Source organism: Cololabis saira, chromosome 11, assembly GCF_033807715.1.
Source record: "Cololabis saira isolate AMF1-May2022 chromosome 11, fColSai1.1, whole genome shotgun sequence".
NCBI lineage: Eukaryota > Metazoa > Chordata > Actinopteri > Beloniformes > Belonidae > Cololabis > Cololabis saira.
Window position 1 is genome coordinate 5,212,498 of NC_084597.1, and position 14,639 is coordinate 5,227,136.

Consider the following 14,639-nt stretch of genomic DNA (forward strand, 5'->3'; position numbering starts at 1 on the left):
GAGCAATTTAACTGGATAGTTTTTATTAAAGGCCGAAATGAAATAGAGTAACGAGGCTGTTTTTAAAATGTAAGGAGTAAAAAGTAAAGATAATTGTGTGAAAATGTAAGGAGTAAAAGTAAAAAGTCGTCTGAAAAAATAATTATTACATTGAAGTATAGATAACCAAAATGTCTACTTAAGTAAGGTAACAAAGTATTTGTACTTCGTTACTTGACACCTCTGGATATTCCGCAGTGATTTCAACACTTATTTGTTTGGCAAATGTCAAAGAAATTGCTCAAAGAACACCCACAGTAAAAAGAAAACCAACAGTCTCCGTCACTGCATTTCACTGATGAAATAAAAGAACTGATAGTCCTGAAAGTGACTGCATCTAAATATAAAAGTGCAATGAGATAAGTTAAAACCGTACACAGTTCAGCTTTTTACAACTGCTATCTTTGAAATAGCACGACCATTAAAACAGACAGACATTCTCCTAAAAAGCATGAGCGGCATCGGTATACAAGCGAAAGTGAACTCACCTATAAATTTTATATCTGGTTGTAAATCCTTGGCGGAATCTTTCCACAAAGGACATATAGCTCCGAGAGTGGTGGAAAGGTCCGCGGTCAGAGATGAGCCAGTCATATTGTTTGGTGACATGTTGTTCAGCAGCCAACAGGTCCTGGCGGGAAGACTGAACTGTTATATGGTCCCATATAAACAGGAAGCAGATGACCTCAATAAACCTCCAGTTCATGCTTTTTTTTAAGCCACTCTCTGTTCATTCTCGCTCCATTATGTGGAGACCTGATGGGAGAGAAAAGAAAGGGGTGGAGGGGGGGACGGGGGGGCAGAGATGCACAAAGAAAAAGCTGTTATATGACAAATATATATCTTAGCAGTGCAAGAAAAAGTCACAGAGCCAGGTTAATTGTCTCATATTGAACATATAAGATAGTACCCTTGTCGTTGTCATTTTAGCGTGACAGCGTGGTGTGAATTTATTTTCCGTTCTTTTTTTTTTTTTAAACATGTTTCTTTATTGGGTAGTCCATGTAGATCTGGGGTGTCAAACTCATTTTGCTTGGCGGGCCGGATTTGACCAATTTCTTTCTCGCGGACCGCACGCTCAAAATAACAAAAACGGTGTGGAAAATGTTTCTCTAATTCTTTTTTTTTTTTTTACTATTGTTATCTAATCCAATATCAGTTTAGTTAATTTTAAAGGAAATATTCACTTTGTTTACACTTTAATTATGTCAAATATATTTCTTCAGGATCTTTTTTTGAAATTTCTTGTTTTTTTTCAAATTATGTAAAATACTTTTAATATCATTTTACAAAGATAAACAGAAACAAGTATGTTTTTTTTATATTTTGTTTTTTTATAGCAAATTTAATTAAAAGCAAAATCTTTCTTATTACATCCGAGAGTGTTTCTTTGTGATTTAGAGATTTCTCCAGTACAATTAAGTGTATTTATTTTTAAAAATTGGCACGGATATTTACACCAGTGTGACGAAAAAGTCAGCACTTCTTTTTTAACTGTTTTACTTTGTCACTATCCTCGTATTCAAAACTGAGATTCTCTGAATAAATATCTTCTATCATCTTTTTTAGCAGTTATATTTTTCCTGCGAAAATATATAATAGTAGTCAGTTAATAAAAATAAACGACCGTCTACAAAGAAATAAAATCGGCAAATGCATTCTAGAAAACTAAAAAAATGTCAAACTGCTCTCTTTGTGGAATAACGATGGATTTGTAGAAGAAATATATTATCGGATATGCTGCGATTCATGCCAATTATTTATGCCTTCCTTTTTAGTAAATTAACATTTAGTTTTTTTGCGTTGGAAACTTCTCTCGGGCCGCACATTTGACACCCCTGATGTAGATTATATTACACAATAAACATTTTTTTTAAAGGGTTCGACAGAATACCCCGTTTTATATTTTACCACACACACAACAAACAAAAAAAACTAAACTAACACAAAACTTAACAAAACAAACACCCCAAAACACACACACTGCAAAATAATAATTATAAACAGGTCCCAAAGTAAATTACCAATCAAACTCTGACTGAAGACAATAATAATAGGAAAAATAAAGTCATAAAATAAAATACAGGACACTCAAAACAACCACAACAAAAAATAAAAAAAAAGAAATAAGATGAATAAATAAAAATGTAAAATAAACAGACATAAGAGGAACCCTAAAAAAAATTAGACATGGTTAGCAATATCATACTTCCCTGTAATTAAATTAAATCAGATTAAATTAATCTTCCAAGGATGCCAAAGAGTTAACAAAAGAAAGAATAGGTTCCCAAATATAAGAAAACTCATCAGAACAACCCCTAATACCGAATTTAATTTCCTCTAAATATAAAAATGACATCAGGTCTTTCAACCAAGAATTGGGAGATGGAGGTTTTTTTTATTTTCCGTTCTCGCCTCTCTAGAGTTTCCAGAAAGCTGCACAGTTTCTGCTTCTGCAGAGAGCGTTATTCCTTCGCAGATGAGCGTGAAGCAGAATTTCAGTTACACTATCTGACTGTCTGTAATTGGTGTCACGACCACTTCTAGCGAGGTTACGAAACGGCTTTATGATACGTTACGATGTTCAACAGCCGCTAAAGTGGACGAGCATCATCTACATATCATAAAAAACTGCTCCTGGCGGAAACTTTCATCTGTTCACGTCGCTGCTGAACTTACACGTGCCTGGGTTGGGCTCATTAAATGTAAAAAAAAAACAAAATCTCTGTATTAAAGGAGCTGTATGTAAGAGCAATAATAAAACGAATCATAAAATGACCCCGATATGTCAACAGACATTTAAAAATCATGTTAATTTCAAATATTTATGTCACTGACAACAGCACTCAAGCCAGGATATTCCAGTTTAAAAAGAGGAGTTGCAGCCCTCAACTGATGTTTATGTTGAAGCTCCACCCTCCACCTATCTCCCAATCACCAAGTCAGTATTGTTTCTGAAGCTCCACCCTCCACCTATCTCCCAATCACCAAGTCAGTATTGTTTCTGAAGCTCCACCCTCCACCTATCTCCCAATCACCAAGTCAGTATTGTTTCTGAAGCTCCACCCTCCACCTATCTCCCAATCACCAAGTCAGTATTGTTTCGGCATCCGGGTTGCCAGCTCGGCTCTAATTATTTACACGTGTTGGATGAAAAAATGTCTAGCTTTCCAAAACCTAAAAGACCTCGTTATGAATCCGAGTTACGTCGTGACAAGGTCCGAAATAAAACAAGGATTTGTATAGGAGATGCTTTTGATATGGAGACAGCTGAAAGTGGAGAAGAATTTGAAGACAGACGCCAACGTTGCTGATTTTCTCCTGGACAGGTAAGATTCATAGCTAAATGTTTGGCTTTCATATATAAATTCCGTATTTTCGCGACCATACGGGCGCCGTGTGGAAAGGCGCACCCTCAGTTTTGTGTCATTTCTGTATTTAAAACACACACACGGCGCACCGAACCTAAAGGCGCCGTCTACACACACACACGCACACACACACACACACACACACACACACACACACACACACACACACACACACACACACACACACACACACACACACACACACACACACACACGCGCGCCGCAGAACACACACACAAGCACACAAGTGTGCGTATTTAAAAATAGAGCGGGAACAAAACTTTGTTTGATTGTAGGCTACTTTATTTCAGTTTTTACATTAATCAAACCCATCGAAGTCTCATCCTCTGTTTCTGCATTAAAGAGCTCCGCTAAATCAGCTGTGCCAGTCCCAATTTCCTCGCTTTCAGAGTCTCTTTCCGTGCTGTGCGGCGCCTCGGACTTGCCGGCTTTTGCAAAAGCTCGCAAAATAGTCCCAGCAGACACGTTAGCCCACGCATCAACAATACATCTGCAAACTGTGGCATAACTTGCCCGGCGCTGCTTTCCACTCTTGGTGAAACTGTGTTCTCCCTCAGTCATCCATCTCTCCCACGCCGCTGCAGCCTTAAGGCTGATTTATGGTTCCGCGTTACACCAACGCAGAGCCTACGCCGTAGGGTACGCGGCGACACACACGTACGGTGCATTCTGCATATCTGCATTCTGCAGCCTACCTGGCAACCTCTGGTCAGAGAGGAGGGGGGGGAAGCGTACACGCTGCTCAATTTATGTATATATATATATATATATATATATATATATATATATATATATATATATATATTTATATATCTATATCTCTATTAATATATACTGATTTATAGTTATATGTAGATATGTTGATATATAGATTTATAGTATTTTTTATGTATATAATTGGAGGTAAATATATGAAACAGTATATACAGCATATCTACTCTTATATAGTTATTCAAGTATATTGTTATACCATTGCTGTCTATTGTTCTCTATTATATTTTAGTATTATAGTAAAGTAATGATAATGTAATACTATACATTATAATTACTTCTATTATTAAATACATAGATAGTAGCACAACTAAATGCTGGGCGTTTGTTTTGTTTTGTTTGCTTTGATTTGTTTTAATTTGATTATATTTATATATACATATAATTGAGTATTATATAAATTAAAGTAGGGATGGGTGTTTTATAAGTAAGTTTATTGAAACTCGTCTTGTTAAATCAAAAATTAAATCAGTTAGAGGGAAAATAAATGAACCAATAATAAATCTTTACTACATGTCCTCATTACAAACAATGTTAAAATGATAACTCTTCTTCTCCTGTGTGAATGCAAAGAAAGGTTTATTTCTTGCCATTGATATGTTTCAGATTTTCATCCGCAGTCATATTTTTTGAAGGTTTGGCCCCGAGCCATTCGGCAACGGTGTGACATCAACCGCTCGTATAAAGTGCTCCCCTCTTTCATGCTTTATTAGACAATAACACATCATAAAAGACCAAGAAGAAAAGAAACATGTAATGAGCCCAATCTTTTAGTTAAATACACGATGAACCGGTGGCATACTGATAAGGGCATAGCTTCTTATTGTTATAACTTCCCTTCTTTCTTCTTCTTCTTCTGTAACATTACAGGTAAAAATGAAGATTGTTGTAATTATGGCAGAATCCCATAAATCAGTAAACGCTTCACAAACAAGCCACGAGAGAATATATGAATATGTATTTGCAAGAAATGTCCATTTGACCCCTTTTTCATAATTAAAGGCATAAAATAAATACATAAAAATGTATGTGTACTTTGAGCTAATTGTAATGTATGTGGTCTTTTTATGACAATAACTATCCAACCCAATTCAGGCTTTAATTAGTCTCATTTAATTAGAGCTGGGCTCTCAGGCTGATAAGAGCATTGACGAGTTTGGCATTGATGGAAAGGAATCTGTATGTATATACACTTTTACTTTACAGTAAATGTCCAGGAGGACTTTTAGAAATACAGCAGCGAAAAGGTCTAAAGGATTTGAAAATTTGGGCTGCGTCCCAATTCTCCCCCTCGGCCTCGTTTTCTTCACTACCCCTAAATTTTGTGCGTTCCCATGAGGGTATTGGTGTCCCAATTCCTCTTTTCACCTAGGGGGAGTGAGCATATAGGGGCTGAGAATAGCCCCTACGGATCGAGGGATTTCACATGTTGACTTCGCGAGCGAGGGGGTATGAACATTTCCCAGAATGCTTTTCGTCGTCATTTGCGGATTGAATCCAAAAAAAAACATGGTGGACATTTCTTAGTGAATAAATCAATAATTGAGTTAGTTTCTGCATAAAAATGCGTTTTGATTACATTTCTAGCGACAAATGTATATTTTACTTTCATAATATTCACTTAGTGAATGGACATAATCCCTCTTTTGTCCGTTGTTCGCGCCGGAGTAAAGGCTGTTAGGTTACGCCGTAGGTTACGTAACCTACGCCGTAGGCTACGTTATCTACGCCGTAGGCTCTGCGTCGATTTAAGAAAATTTCTTAACAGGCGTAGCTACAACTGTTAGATTTAATCTATTAAACCAACTTAAAACTTAATAAAGTGCCATTTTAACTAGTGATGCACCGAAATGAAAATTTGTGGCCGAAACCGAAACCGAAAATAATAATAAACACTTGGCCGAATACCGAACATGGTTCTTCAGCAGTTTTTCATTTATTTTGCCAATTTTTTCACCATTGCATAAATCAAATACATTTGATTTAGGCATGCTTTTCAAAGAAAAAAATATTTTACAAAATTACAAGGTAGAAAATATTTATTGAACATAAAAAAATGAAACATTTTTAATTTCCCAGCATTATGTTGTTTTGGTTCCACCTCCTGGTGAATGTTGGGTAAAATTCTTATGGGGTTAGTTTTTGGTTGGCCAACGATTTATGTAGTGCGCAACGTTACGGGACGGAGCGGCCAGTCTATTTCCTTATTTTACAATGCAGTTATTAATTGTTCGGTTTTTTTTCCCCACTTATTCCACCGAACACCGGAAGTGTTTTTTTGCCATTTTCGGCCGAACAATTTCGGTTACCGAACAATCGGTGCATCACTAATATTAACAGCGCTACAGCTGAAATTAAAACAGCTTTTGGTTCTCAGCTTCCTGATCAGGGTAGGGATGAAAACGAGGGGGAGTAGGAGAAATGGGACAGGCACCTGGGCCAAGTGCCCTAGATTTCAAGTGCCCTAAAATCTCCCCCTTCTTTTTTAGGGGGTAGGGAAGAAAAGAAGGGCGAGTGAAGAAAAGAAGGGCGAGTGAAGGGGAATTGGGATTGGGCCTTGATCAGAACAACGGCATTTGTAGGCCCGGGAGGTGAAGGTGATTAATTAATGTTACCAAATGATTATATATGAATGCACGGTAAATGCTATCAGTATCCATTTAAGAACTTAATAGTGAGCGTTTTGAAGTACAGTGACTCTAAGCCAAGCTGATGTTCCAGATGGGTTTGTTATACACAACCATCTGGCGAATCATTTGTGGAAACTGTTTAGAGAGGGGTAGGCGCTTTTAAAAAAGAAAAAAAAAAATGTTTGGCAAGGAAATGGATGAACTTGCTGTCTATCACCATTTATCACGGCTAAGCTCCAACCAGTCAGATCAGAAAAGTAAAGTGGTGAAGGTGGTAAAAGGAAACTGCTGCATGAGTCAGGTTGGAAGAGGAATACAAATACATTTTGGCAACTGAGGAAAAGCATGTAGTGCTTTTCTTTGCCGTTTTTTTTTTTTTTTTTTTCAGTAAAGTAGTGCTGTCCACTTGTGCTATAACGGATGCTGCAGCAGCATCTGCTCCAACATTTTCAGGAGCCAATTTTGACTTGACACACCTAAAACACGCCTGTGGGTATCACACATAAAACTAAAGGACAGTGAGTCACTGGAACTGCTGTTCCGAGGACACATGGAGCACATTTCTGGGAGCTTGGCAGGATGTGCTCTTTAAATGGCACTGGAGATACTGGAGATAAGTTGTTAACGGACACCTACAATTAGTCACCTTAGGGTTGAATATACAGTACTAGTGAATATTTTTACTGACACAGTGACAACTTAGATGGCTGAATATGAGTTTATTTGATTTCAGCGGCCACTAATGAGGAAACATGAGACCACTACTTTTTTTTTTTTATTACAATGTATTATTTTTTTTACTTTGTCTGCATATATATTAATGGTTAATACCATGTTGGTAAAAACCTGAGGCATACATACATGCTGTGCGTTTGCCCTATTGTTCCAGTTTGTAATGCTTTATAACTGTTTAAGTTTTAAAGAGAAAGCCAGGCCAAACATTTTCCACAAACTGAACTAAAAGTAAATGTCAGGTTTGCATTATGCATCTTCAGTTTCATACAAGTACAAATATTTTGCCACAAACTGAATAGTTTCTCTCATGTATGATTTGACTTTTTTTTCTTTTCCAGAAATGTAACAACTAAAATCAAATAAATAAATAAAAGTAAATAAATACATACAATTTTACATGATAAAAAAGATTGATTCATGCTCACCTTATAAGTGTAAGAGGAGATTTATTTTTGTTAAGAAGGTTATTTTGGTAATTCAGGGTTCATTATTTTATAAATATATTCTTTATATTCTGATGTAAATCAGGGACTATAATGACACTAGTCAGTTTATCTGTAGTGATTAGTCTGTTTTAGATTGGGCGGAGTGATACGCCACAGTACGGCACTAGGTGCTGTGTTGATGTTCTAAAATCCTACACTGTTGAGGGACATTAAAGTACTCTTGAACTGTGAAGAAGTTTTCCCCGACCCGAAAAAGTTTTAATTTAATAAGGTAAGGCTTAACTCTACACCAGCCTTACATTAGTAAAGGTTCAGAGCTCAAAATGGGACTAGTTTCTTCTGAGTGGAGTAAGATTTTGGTCCGCGGGTCGAGCCGCGGTCGGCACGCGTAGTCGGATGCGTTTCTAGTCAACACAATATATTAATATTAATAACATAATATCGCGATACACTTTGTCACCTCCACGACACTTATTGTGACGTTTTTGTATCGCAAAATTTCGTGGCACGATATATTGTTACACCCCTAATATATATATATATATATATATATATATATATATATATATATATATATATATATATATATATATATATATATATACAGTGTGTATATATATATATATATATATATATATATATATATACCTTTGCAAAGCGTAAAGGTTCATGACGGTGTTTTCTCTGATCACATGCCTGTGTTATTTGAAATCCCTTCTGACGGTCATACCGCTAACTTTTGCGCTCCTGCACGCAGGTCGTGTATTATAAATCCTACTACTGCTACTCGTTTCTCTGCTGCTTTTAAAAGTGCTGCTGAGGCTAATCAGGCCTGGGTGTGGATAGAGAAATTAAACTCAGCTTTCCAAAGATGTGATAAACCACAGTTAATTTATGTTTTAACAGGAGGGGCAATCGCTTTTTCACACAGGACCATGTAGGTTTGGACTTTTTTTCCCCCTTAATAATAAAAACCTTCATTTAAAAACGGAATTTTGTGTTTACTTGTGTTATCTTTGTCTAATATTTAAAATTGTTTGATGATCTGAAACATTTAAGTGTGACAAACATGCAAAAAAATAAGAAATTATTTAATATTTAATGTTTGTGTATTTAAAAAATATATTTTTTATATTTTTAATGAATTAATTATTTATATATATATATATATATATATATATATATATATATATATATATATATATATTTTTTTTTTTTTTTTTTATGTGAAGGGGTGAGTTTTTTTTAATGCTATAGCTCACCATCATGCCCACATGGCGACTTACTGTTATAAGTCACCATGGTAAAAAAGTTTGGTAAAAAAGTAGGAAGAAAAAGATATATGTAAAGTTCTTCACGGAAAAAGAAAACTCATCCAAATACACACAAAATACCCCATTAAAGTTTCCACATTTGTAATCAACATCACATGAAAATGAGATGTAATGAAAAAAAGAAAGATAAAAGACACTTCAGACCTGAACTTCTCCGTCAGATCACTTTAAATTCTGCCAGCAGATGTTTCTATAGATCCTGACGAGACACAGGATTATAAAACATCTGATAAATAATGTAGGGACAGAGCTTGAAGAGCCTTGTAATTAAACAGCGACTGAAGCAGTCAAAAACAAATCTGAAATGAAGGTTAAAACATCAGAACTGACTATTTTTTTCTTTTATTTATCGTTAAAATCGAATATTCCAGCTCGTCATTGTGCCTTGGCAGCTAAAATGATAGGAACATATTATTTCAGTATAATCTGAGAGAACAAACCACCCAGGCATCTTTTTAATATTCATCACGCTTTTTAAACATTTGCTTTTGATGTGGTTTTAGAGTGACCTATAAATAAAACATAAAAAACTAATAAAACACAGGTTTTTGGTTTGACCACATGAATCCAACGCTGGATAACTTGGAAAGAAAGAAAGAAAGAAAGAAAGAAAGAGAAAGAAAGAAAGAAAGAAAGAAAGAAAGAAAGAAAGAAAGAAAGAAAGAAATGAGCAAGAAACAAAAAAGAAAGAAAGAAAGAAAGAAAGAAAGAAAGAAAGAAAGAAAGAAAGAAAGAAAGAAAGAAAGAAAGAAAGAAAGAAAGAAAGAAAGAAAGAAAGAAAGAAATGAGCCAGAAAGAAAGAAATAAAGAAAGAAGGAAAGAAAGGAGCCAGAAAGAAAGAAAGAAAGAAAGAAATGAGCCAGAAAGAAAGAAAGAAAGAAAGAAAGAAAGAAATGAGCCAGAAAGAAAGAAAGAAAGAAAGAAATGAGCAAGAAAGAAAGAAAGAAATGAGCCAGAAACAAAAAAGAAAGAAAGAAAGAAAGAAAGAGAAAGAAAGAAAGAAAGAAAGAAAGAAAGAAAGAAATGAGCCAGAAAGAAAGAAATAAAGAAAGAAGGAAAGAAAGAAAGGAGCCAGAAAGAAAGAAAGGAGCAAGAAAGAAAGAAAGAAAGAAATGAGCCAGAAAGAAAGAAAGAAAGAAATAAAGAAAGAAAGAAAGAAAGAAAGTAATGAGCCAGAAACAAAAAAGAAAGAAAGAAAGAAAGAAATGAGCCTGAAAGAAAGAAATGAGCCAGAAAGAAAGAAAGAAAGAAAGAAAGAAAGAAAGAAAGAAAGAAAGAAAGAAAGAAAGAAAGAAAGAAAGAAGGTTTTTAAACATTTGCTTTTGATGTGTTTTAGAGTGACCTATAAATAAAACATAAAAAACTAATGAAACACAGGTTTTTGGTTTGACCACATGAATCCAGTGCTGGATAACTTTCTGTCTGAAGCGCTGAGGTTTATAAACCGCTGTAACATCCCCCGTGATTCGGTACAAACGTGCAGCGAGCCTGGTTATCACTCCAGCTGCATCCTATTGTCCCATTTTCGTCAGGACCTCAATGCATCAAATATCAGCACAGACGGTAACCTTTGGTGTCAGTTTTGCAGTCAACACAAAGAGAAAAATGGATAAAATGGCTTTCTTCAACTTTATCTGACCTGCTGGTTTATAAGCAGAGAAGCAATTTGTGTTAAGGGTGTTCTTTTGAGGCCTCTTTTTCCTCACGCTGCACAGGCACCATGTTGTAAACGGGCTGAATGAACAAACTTAGGAAGCCGGCTGGAACTCTTCCACCTTACGTCAATCTCGTTTAACTATTATAGCTATAGCTGACCTGTGATGATAATTAATATAACTTTACATTAGGAATGGGTGATATTTTACCGTTCACGATAAACCGTCAAAAAAATTCCCCACGGTAAGAATTTGTCATCTCGCGGTAAAAACGATTGTGGCAGGGTGGAGGACCTGCAGCCACTCAGGCTGATGGGACACAGGTGTGGCCCGTCAGCCTCTCCACCCTGCCAGCCTTATAAGGGAGACTGAAGCTGAATCTGAGGATCGGCTGATCGTGAGGTTCTGAAAGAAAGAAAGAAAGAAAGAAAGAAAGAAAGAAAGAAAGAAAGAAAGAAAGAAAGAAAGAAAGAAAGAAAGAAAGAAAGAAAGAAAGAAAGAAAGAAAGAAAGAAAGAAAGAAAGAAAGAAAGAAAGAAAGAAAGAAAGAAAGAAAAGAAAGAAAAATTCCCGTTGATGACACTTTTTGTATTAGTATTTTTTTTATGGTTATCGGGATAAATGCCAGAAATTATCGTGATACATTTTTAGTCCATCCCTACTTTACATTAATTCTTATCAAATCCGTCCAAACATCCTCATTTCAAGTGTTGCCAATGAAACAACATCATAACAAGTGCTGCCAAAGCAAAAAGAGGAAAAGAGGACTGACTCCCAGAGTGTCAGGAGTTCTGCCCAGAGCAGAAATACGCTACGTATCTGTTATGGTTTTAGGGGGGGGTGGGGGGGGGGGGGACATGTTGATTTGTTTATTTGTTATCTGTTTATTTCCAGTTTACAGAAGTGTGCTTCAAGAGCAGGAAAGGGCACTCAAGCATTCACTGTAACATGTTACAGCGTTCTGAGTGAATCACTTGTGCTACCATGTTTAAAGAAGTTTTGGTTCATCACCCTAAGCATGTTTTCATGTGTAAAATCTAGAAGTAGGAAAAAAAATGTTCTCTAAACCTGAATAGGCAGCTGAAATGAATCACGTTATCAATGCAGCAAGTGTAATTTACACTGAATGGAAAAAGAGGAAGGGCATGAACTCCCTGAGATGGTTTCAATCCCCAAGTCTCATGTTTGAAGCTTTTATAGCTCGCCCCCCCCTTTCTCTTCAGCTGCTGGATAAGGAATTTGTCACTTCTTCATAAAATAAACACTCGAGGATGACGTTTTTGGCTGTCATGGGTATCTCTGTATAATATAATATTGATAAATTATTAAATTTTGTTGTCCTGCCAATGGAGGCCCAAGTCCTCCATGGCAGGACCCTTCCACACCGCATTCTCACCGACACAGACACACAATCACACACCGTTTCCCCCTCCCCGGGGGGGTCCAGCACCGCCAGAAGGCACCCCAGGCTGCGCGGCGAGCCCTGCCAGGCCCGGGTAACCCGACCCACCTGTCCCAGGCCGGCGAGGGAACGCAGGTGATGTGGGACCCCCTCCGCCCCTGGTGTTGAGTGCATGTGATTAATGCCATAAAAAAAGGGAGGGGGAGGACCAATTATCAATTTGACACCGACCCCCCCCTTCCGAACTACGTATCCTTGTCAGATGTATTTATTAAGTGTTGAATGTGCAGTGTCTACATTGCTGTTAAAACCGTGAGGCAGGGTGTGCCGGGCCACGCGGGACAATGCCCCCACGACCCGGACCCCCCGCCCCTTCGCCTATGTATGCGTATGAATCGTGTAGGGGGGGAAGGAGGGAGAGCAGAGGCCGAAGCCAGGAGGCAGGACCAGCAGAGCCGGCCCTGGTAAGACGCCCACGTTCCCCACCGGCCATCCAGTAGACGGGGCCGGCCCATGACAGGTATCTGGTATCTGGTCTCATTTATTTTTTTAACACAACCATTCAAACAGACAAAAGTACAAAATAATCATCAATAAAATAATTAAAAATAATAAAAAATTGCTTAAATTAATATAAGCTTAAAGTAAATTCAAGTACTTTAATAAATTATAAATAAATCAAGTAACAGAATAAAAAAATAAATTAAAGCTGCAAGCAGCGATGAACGGGCCCTCGCACTCACGGCCACCGCCCCCCATAAGCATATCAGAAATGACACCACCCACGACTTCCTATGTCAAACCATTCAAAGTTATAGCAGAAAAAAGGGACAACCAATCAGAAGAAGGGGCGGGGCTAATTCAGGCCAATGAAGGTCAAGGACTCCATACAGAATCTGATGACACCACCCACGACTCTCTATGTCAAACCATTCTAAAGTTATAGCAGAAAATCGGACAACCCAATCAGAGGAAGGGGCGGGGCTAATTCAGGCAATGAAGGTCAAGGACTCATTACAGCAGTCCCATGACACCACCCACGACTTCCTATGTCAAACCATTCAAAAGTTATAGCAGAAAAAAGGGACAACCAATCAGAAGAAGGGGCGGGGGCTAATTCAGGCCAATGAAGGTCAAGGACTCATTACAGAGTCCCATGACACCACCCACGACTTCCTATGTCAAACCATTAAAATGTTATAGCAGAAAAAAGGGACAACCAATGACAAGAAGGGGCGGAGCTAATTCAGGCCAATGAAGGTCAAGGAGTCCATACAGAATCTGATGACACCACCCACGACTCCCTATGTCAAACCATTCAAAAGTTATAGCAGAAAAAAGGGACAACCAATCAGAAGAAGGGGCGGGGCTAATTCAGGCCAATGAAGGTCAAGGACTCCATACAGAATCTGATGACACCACCCACGACTCTCTATGTCAAACCATTCCAAAGTTATAGCAGAAAATCGGGACACCCAATCAGAGGAAGGGGCGGGGCTAATTCAGGCCAATGAAGGTCAAGGACTCATTACAGAGTCCCATGACACCACCCACGACTTCCTATGTCAAACCATTCAAAAGTTATAGCAGAAAAAAGGGACAACCAATCAGAAGAAGGGGCGGGGCTAATTCAGGCCAATGAAGGTCAAGGACTCATTACAGAGTCCCATGACACACCCACGACTTCCTATGTCAAACAATTAAAATGTTATAGCAGAAAAAAGGGACAACCAATGACAAGAAGGGGCGGAGCTAATTCAGGCCAATGAAGGTCAGGAGTCCATACAGAATCTGATGACACCACCCACGACTCCCTATGTCAAACCATTCCAATGTTATAGCAGAAAATCGGGACAACCAATCAGAAGAAGGGGCGGGGCTAATTAAGGCCAACGAAGCTTAAGGACTCATTACAGAGTCCCATGACACCACCCACAACTTCCTATGTCAAACCATTCAAACGTTATGGCAGATAAAAGTATTCTAGGGGGCGCTGTTGAGCCGTTAGGCCACGCCCATTAATGCAAACCATGAAATATCAAATTTATCGCCACGTCTGGCTTGCATGCAAAATTTGGTGACTTTTGGAGAACTATCAAATATGGACCAATCACATGAAGGGGGGGCGCGCCTTTTGGCGTCTAGCGTCGCCAAAAGGATGGTGTCGCAGGATGTAGACGCACATTTTGATGTATAACACACCTGGGTGCACGTTACGGTTCGGGCTGAATTAACT

At 37.8% G+C, this 14,639-nt stretch overlaps 1 protein-coding gene across 1 annotated transcript in view; it reads right to left on the reverse strand.

The window, feature by feature from the left end:
* Positions 1 to 14,639, reverse strand: part of brinp1 (bone morphogenetic protein/retinoic acid inducible neural-specific 1) — a 296,156-nt gene that overhangs the window by 213,036 nt on the left and 68,481 nt on the right. The window contains exon 2 of the mRNA XM_061733573.1: positions 528 to 795. Coding sequence (XP_061589557.1) covers positions 528 to 745 — 218 coding nt within the window. The 5' untranslated portion in view covers positions 746 to 795. The remainder of the gene's footprint in view (positions 1 to 527; positions 796 to 14,639) is intronic.